This window comes from Echinops telfairi, unplaced genomic scaffold (assembly GCF_000313985.2).
Source record: "Echinops telfairi isolate 266 unplaced genomic scaffold, ASM31398v2 ScPeMD7_9;HRSCAF=40, whole genome shotgun sequence".
NCBI classification, from domain to species: domain Eukaryota; kingdom Metazoa; phylum Chordata; class Mammalia; order Afrosoricida; family Tenrecidae; genus Echinops; species Echinops telfairi.
Window position 1 is genome coordinate 20,021,690 of NW_022103906.1, and position 7,813 is coordinate 20,029,502.

General features: G+C 47.3%; 1 protein-coding gene across 1 annotated transcript in view; it reads right to left on the minus strand.

Annotated features, from left to right (window-relative positions):
* The window catches only part of DOCK5 (dedicator of cytokinesis 5), a 103,853-nt gene that overhangs the window by 90,734 nt on the left and 5,306 nt on the right, over window positions 1-7,813 (minus strand). Inside the window, exons 2-4 of the mRNA XM_045286563.1 lie at window positions 7,009-7,081; window positions 3,965-4,107; window positions 2,609-2,734 (exon numbers count right to left, since the gene is read on the minus strand). Of these exons, the coding sequence (XP_045142498.1) occupies window positions 2,609-2,734; window positions 3,965-4,107; window positions 7,009-7,079 (340 nt within the window). The 5' untranslated portion in view covers window positions 7,080-7,081. The remainder of the gene's footprint in view (window positions 1-2,608; window positions 2,735-3,964; window positions 4,108-7,008; window positions 7,082-7,813) is intronic.

The window sequence follows — 7,813 nt, forward strand, 5'->3', positions numbered from 1 at the left end:
GGGTGGGGGTGGGGGTGGAGGAAGTATTTGGGAACTAAAGGAAAGTTGTATGTTTCATTGTTGCTACATTGCACCCTGACTGGCTCATCTCCTCCCTGAGACCCTTCTGTAAGGGGGTGTTCAGTGGCATACAAAGGGGCTTTGGGTCTCCACTCGGCACTCCCCCCTGTCACAACATGCTTTTTGTTCTGATGATGCCTGATACCAGATACCTTCGACACCTCATGATCGCACAGGCTGGTGTGCTTCTTCCATGTGGGCTTTGTTGCTTCTGAGCTAGTTTAACTGAGCTTGTTTAACTTCAAGCCTTTAAGACCCCAAACACTGTATCTTTTGATAGCCAGGCATCATCCAAAGCTCTTTCTTATACACATGAGTGTCTACAAATTTGTTTCTCTAGTTCACCCAAACTAACACACTATGTACCATGATGTACTATGATGCACACAGTCAAATTCCTTCACACAGATACACCTTTCCGACAGTCTCTGATGTCAGCAATGATATCCCTCCTTTCGCAGAAGGGTGACTGGAAAGTGCAAAAAACCAGGCGGTTAAGGGTAAATCAACCTGCTAGAATCTGGCTGTGTGCTCAAGGACAAAATGTGAGAGAATTCTAGCTAGAGGAAAAACAGGAAACAGGGAAGGTGTAAGAAGTGACTAGACACTGGGCTGCTAACTGTGAGGCTGGCAGTTCAAAACCACCAGCCGCACCGCAGGAGAAAAAGAATTTTCACTCCTGTTAAGAGTTACAGCCTTGGAAACCCACAGGGGCCGTTCAACTCTGTCCTACAGGGTCCCTATGAGTCAGAATTGCCTCGGTGGCAGTGGGCTGAGACATGTTTAAAAGGCAATGGGAAGGAGCCACACGGTGAGCGAGGAGGACCTAGGTCTGTATTTCTCAAACTTGGCTGACTACCCAAGCAATCTACAAAGCCAGGGCCTTATTATTACTATTTTTTTAAAGTAGAATCTTTAAAGAAATCTGGGACTCGGTACTTCAGAGTTCCCAGATGCTCAGCAAATCCAGACCGGCCACTGGAGCACACAGCCCTAGACAATGTGCACAGTCAGCTCCAGCTCCGTGTTCTGGGAACCAAGGCCACTGCTCAGCCACAACCCTCACACTCCACAGCCAAAGAACAAACCTCTCTTTGCACGTTCCTCACGACTCTCTTGCTGTAGCAACAAAACTGTCCTCAATTAGGGAACATCAAAATCTAAACCCAATGTTTGCCACTAGGTAGATTCCAATCTGTTTAACAAGAAGACAAAACCTTTTCTGAGAATGTTGATGAATATCTACTAGGATAAAATAGTTCTAAGTGAATGAAACAAGCAGATTTATAAAAAAACATGCTTTTATGAGAGGAAAACCTCCTTTTGTAGCCCTTTTATTCATTTCTTGATTCTTCCCACAAATATTCATTGACCGCCCCCCTTCCCCGCCCAGTATGGGTCACAGTAGGAGCTCCAGAGCCGTCAGGCAGTTGTTGGACTGCAACCACAAGGTCAGCGGTTCCAACCTCCACATCCAAGAAGAGGCACCAAGATGAGGCTGTCTGTTCACATAAAGGTTTCCCACCTCAGTCACTCTACGTAGGATCAACGTGGCCCAGATGGCCACCAGGGCAAAGGGAGGGGTCACTGGGGGTGGAATGTTGTTTCGTACGTGCAGTCCGTGTGCGGCAACACGCTGCTACTGCCTCTTACTCTCCCAAAAGAAAACTAGGATCATGGATTACTTCCTCCAAACATGAATGTTTAGACCGTAGATGACAGGCAAAGAACATCGTGCGTGGAAAAGAGGGACGGTTTAAAAAGAGGAAGTTCTCACCAGGATGGAGCGACAGCGTGGCTGCACTGCTGGGCTCAGAGATAAGCACAGTTGTGAGATGGTACCAGACGGGGCGGCGCTTCATGTTTGCTAGGAGGTGAACTGTTTAGCTGGCATCTAGCCACAGATGACAGGCTGGCTTTCTAGAAATTTCCTAGCATGCCCAAGACAGCCTATTCCTAGTTATAAAATGCCACAAGGGAACGATTTTCCTTCACTGTTGTCGAGATTAAAACAGTCAATGAGTAAAGTCGGAGAATTCAAGAGAGCACGTGTGGATCCCCAGGATGTGGTGACGACAAGAAGGCAGGGGAAACGAAAGCAAGTTTACGTCCCTGCCACTGCAAGGATGGGGCGAGCCAAGGGCAGTTGGGGCTTCAGCCAATGGAGCAGGAGATCCAGCTGTGAGTGAGCTGGGGGGCCAGGAAGGGAGCCCACAATGCAAAAGGCACACGCAAATGAAGGAAGCTAGTCTGGGGCCAGAGGGTCCCATGCTATCAAGAGGTCTGTGGAACATTTGGAAAGGGCTTGTGCAAGACACGAAGGAAGAGAGTGAGGAGTGGGTTTTGAGTTGTATTTAAAAGCACTCTCTTGGGTCGACGGCTGGGCAGCTTGTGAGTGTTCTGCGACCCAGTTTGCATCTTCTACCGTCTTGGTCCCAGCGAACATAAATCACGATGGAAATCTTAAGGGTGCAGGATAGTGCCCTGTCCGAATTCTGGCAGGGATGGAAGCCCCCGAGGTAGCAGAGTGAGTCAGCAAGGCACTTACCTGGCAGTATTATTTCAGGGAAGCCCATTTTTCGGGCTATGGATGTTGACCTGTCAACCAAGTGTGAAAAATTCTTCTGAACCTGCGTCAAGTCACCTGGCAACAGCTTCAAGGACACCCAAAGTCCTTCAAAGAAATGAAAAGTCAATGTTTAGTTCTCTGTATGATCTGCATCTGAAAGCACAGTGACACAAGGCTAAGAAAAATATGTGCACTGTAAAATAACTAGATAGTGTATTATTATAAAGAAGAAGTCAATGCTTCCTAAGTCTATCAATTTGAAAAGCTGTACACAGCCCAGTAGCAAACTGCATTATAAACCTACTAAAACCCTACAATAGTATATGTCACACTAGTGGTAGAAATGATGTGTACATCAATGGAAACAAAGCGAATAAGCAGTAAAATGTTATCATTACGTTAGGAGTTCCAACAGAAGAGAACTATATTCTCATCCGCGCCCCCCCCCCCTAGATTCAACAGTGCTCCCTCATATGCCCTTCCCACTCAGGATCTCTGTGACCACGTGGAAAATGAAGCATCATCAGAATGACGTTCTTTCCAGTCACCCCCAGCTGCAGGACAGGTAGAGAGAAGTGAGGGGGCAGAAAAGTAATCCAATCCTCAAAGAACCCCCAAAAGGTCACCACCAGCTTGGTCTCAGGAGAGTAAAGTATTTGTATTAAAAATTATTTTTCCCGGCAGAATTCAGTGCAGAATTATTTTCCTTATTATTAATTTGAATTTAAAACTTGTTTCAAAAACCAGAACAGCTGGTTAAAATTGTGTCAACAGAAAGCTGTGTGGGGCGAGCTGGGGTCTTAACACAGCGACGTGTAGAATGGTTATAGCCCACTGTTTCTGATGAACACCTGTTCATTTGTACTACTTGTTCTCCCTTCCGCTTTGTTTTCGGAAGTGGAATGGCACAAGCCTAAAACAGGGCTATTCCCGTGAAGAGTTTACAGCCTTAGAAGCCCAGGCCGTTCTATTCTGTGCTTTGGGATCCCCACCAGTCAGTATGGATTTGATGGCAGTGCATTTGGAGTTGGGAACATAGTTTAAGAGTGGGGGATAATAGGAGTCAGCACTGGGAAGGAGGGTGGACAAAATCAAGAGGGTGCTTCCGGGATCATAGTCTGGGCCGTAGAATTGACAAACCACAACTGTGATCTCATCCACTGCTGAGTGCACGCCCAATGCACTTCGCTGTAGACGCCACCAAGCAGGAGTTGGGGCGGGCAGCCCCCAGCAGAGCCTGAGATAACAGAAGGCCAGGCGTCGAAGGACCTCGCTCTGTATTGCTCCTTCCACCCGCGCCCCACGCCCCATAGCTCAGTTCAGAGGGCTGTGCACCTTGTCCTTTATGATTCACTTCCTTTGCTGCTATCACTTTATTCAAGACTGAAGTGAGCGGCTCATTCTCCCCGATCACGTGGGATGTTATCAAGGGTGACATGATCAGCTGCCTCTGTCGGATATAGGTTTCCATTGCAATCCTGGAAAAGAGAGACAAGTGAGGTAGACGGCAGAGGAGGAGGAAGGCCACAGAGCTGGGACACGCAGTACCAAGCACTCCTAACCAGAAGGTCTGTCCCTCCCGCCTATCTGAAGCACCTGCCTGTCCTAAACACTTGTACATCGTAAACACTGAATTCATCTCGGGACAGACTCAAAGTAATGGTGAAACACAGGCAACACTTGGTGCTCTTTGTGAGGAAGGAGCGGCTGCCGTCACAGAACTGAGAGGGTTGAGGAAGGGCAGGAGACCTGGCCTCTAGTTGTGTGGGAGTCTCCTCTCCGGGCCTCAGTTTGCCCATTGATGAGCTAAGGGCCACCTCCACCATCGTCACAGTGTCTGTAAGAGAAATGCATGTGTAGCTGTGTTCAGAAGACTGATTCCTAGAGTCCCGGGATAGGACAAAGTACATTTAGGATGGCGCTAACTCCAGCATCAACAAAGAAGCTTGGCTTGAATTGGCCCATCACGCTGAGCATCACACACTGGGATCAAAGCGGCAGGCACAAGCCCCATTCTCTGACAGCAGAAACACCATCCCCGCAACTGCACAGCAGCGCGAAGCCTTTCAATACTTCCCAGTCTTTTCTGCAGTGTTGTTCTCTCGCCCACTGCACATGCCAACTTTCTCAGCAGGGTTCAGAGTTGTTGTAGACCGGACAACACAGGGAAACTACACGGCAATCATGCCACTGGAATTTAGGATCGCCATAACTGGGGTTTTCAGGGGGTTTGTTTGTTTTTACATGAGTCAGTCTCTCTAGGAGGACCAGCAGAAGACACACAGGGAAAACCTTCTTACTATAATATACTATCAAGCATTGTGGGGGAGCCGCTGAGAACACTTGCTACAAATCTTGGGAGTTAAATGTCAGAGGCTGCAATTTGCATTTCGAATCCTTCCTCCTGGAGGGGAGCTGCAGTAGGTGGTAATCGAACTAGGGCTGGGATCTGGAGAGCCCCAAAGCACAGTTACACATGGAGACCACCTCAGCACTCATTATTTCACTGGGGGGGGGGGTGGTGTCACTGGCTCATAAATCATACAGAAAGGCTCAGAACGAGAGAAGGTCACCCAGCTCAGAGGTGACAAGGTGTGTGTGTGCTTGCGTGTGTATCTGAGTGTGTGCCAGAGGAAGAGAGTGGCTTCTGTGAACACAACAGTTACCTCAGAATCAGTATTAGTAACTAATATTGTAACTAAGTTACAGAAAGGGGCTCTGGTAACATAGAGGGGTCACACACAGAGCGGCTAATCACAAGGTCAGGGGTTTGAACCGTGCAGCTGCTCCTCAGATTTAAAATCCCCAAAACCCCAAGGGGAAATTCTACTCTATCCTGTAGAATCTCTAAGAGTTGGGAATCAATTCAACAGCTGCGAATTTGGTTTTCAATTTTTTAAGTTACATAAAGTGCTAAACTATCGCCCCATGTTCTTGGAGGGTCAGTACATGGGTGACGAAAAACCTATAGATAACCACACATTTTTAAAATAACCAACGGCAAACTCTAAATGAAGTATGGGGCACCATGCATGATTATTGCATACATTATTATATTTTCAAAGAGACTGAAAGGTGCTACATTTAAAATTTAAGTATTAGGATTTATTAATATTTTAAATAAAATGACAAAATAATATTAAGTAGTATAGGAAAACTGAAAAATAGAGATAAAAAACAAGAGTGGAGCTACCTGCTGTTCCACAAACAGAAACCATTGTTGCTAATGATGTAATTAATGATAGGAGTATGTTCTTCGAAAAATAAAGCACCGTTTCAAAAGCACCAAATACATAGTTACAATTTATCATCTTCTAAGAAATGTAGGTAAATGTCAGTATCCTCCCACCCACCCATCACCTGATATCTTAAATCTTATTAAGGCTTGCTCAAGCCCAAAATTTGCATTTCATTGATTGCCAAGAATTGATATGAAAGGCCATTTCTATGCATGTAAATTTCCATTTTCTGTCCTTATTAAATTGCTACAAATTCTTTTACGTACTAAGGATTCTCATCCTTGTTTATACACATTGGCCATATTTTATCCATTTGTTTTGTCTGTCGGTTTCCACACCTCTCAGCTGACTGATTATCTTTCCCTACCTGAGAGCAGTTTGGACCCATTTGCGTTAAAGTCTCCAGCCTCAGCTCTGACCTAGCAGACCGTAACTCTTGGAGTCCAGCCACACATTCACCCCTGCGCTCCTTCAAAGGTCCAGGGTGGAGATTTGAGGGTCACTGTGGTGCTCTGTGGGGGTCCTTCCATGCACTCCTGGGCTACTTACCTTTCCTGCCACTTACCAGAGCCCCCGGGCTGCTCGGTGCTTTGCTTTCCTACTTCCTAAGCCTGGTTGGTGAAACCATGCTATCAAAGTGTGGTCCCCACACCAGCACCATCAGCATCACCTGGGAGCTTGTTCATTGCAGACCCCAGGTGGACTGCACCCCGATGTGCATTCTAACAAGATCCTGGGGTGAACTGCACATACACACGCCACTTGACAGCTGGTGTTCTCTCACACACGACACGCAATCTGATGCTGTTCCTGATCTCCCCTCGCCCACCGTGCCCAGGGACACTGTGCGCATTTCCACACTCAGTGGGCACCTCGCTCCGAGTTCTGGTGTGGGTTGAGATTTGGCCTCCATTTGGATCTTTCCGTCCATTCCACAGAGTTGGGACGCTTGCGTTGGCCCTATGCATTCAGAGTCAGACAAAACGCCCTGCATCAGGTTTCCTGTCCGGGGCCTATCCTCCGATCTTCCAGTGGGCAGCGTCGCCCTCGCCGACGGAAAACGCTTCCTAGCACCTGGGCCTAGGTTCATGCACCATCCAAAGGTCTCAAGTCACCCAGGATAAATGCCAAGGTACTTACTGCTGAAAGGGAATAAAGTGCTGCTTTTCTTCATCGTCCACCTTCCCGCGGATGATATCGGTGATATCCATCACTAAGAAAAAGATAAACTTAATTAGAGGAACTAATTGCTTCGCGCCTCCGCAAGTCACTGTGGAAAAGGGCAGTATCCGCAAGCACAAGCCATGGGAGGGAGGAAGATAAGAAGGATAAAGTTTCTCTCGTTCCTTTGCCATTGACAACTCCCAGCACCCCTAGCTCAGCAGAGGAGCAAGCCAGCCGGTGCTCCAGAAGGGCCTTGGATTTGCTCAGCGCAAACCTGCAGACAACCCCTGGGAAACACTCCAAAGGACTGCCCACCAGGTGCTAAGTGCTCCAGAAACTCGAGACAACTCTTGCTTTTCACAAGCCTTCATCCAAAGACACAGAGAACACTGATTTTTGGCAGAGCTGTCCAGAAAATGAATGACCTGGAGGAAGAACTCCACATTGGAAGTGGGAAACCGCCTCTCTTATGTGACACACGCTCACCTGCTTTCCGGATCCAAAGTAGGATGGACTTGACTTAGAGTGAGCCGCACCTATAGCTGTCCATTTTCACTATCTACAATGTTCCAGCGTGCCCTCTGCCTGTGTTGTCACCCTCACTCACACATGTTGAGAATACAATGTCCCGCATCCCCAAAGGACAGAAAAATATGAGATTTAAAGATATTATAAAGGGTATTAAAAGGAAATAAGAGGGGAGGAAGAGGGAATCGATTGCAATGAGTCACACATTAACCACATCCCCACACACCCCCAGGGGGCAAACAATAGAAACCAG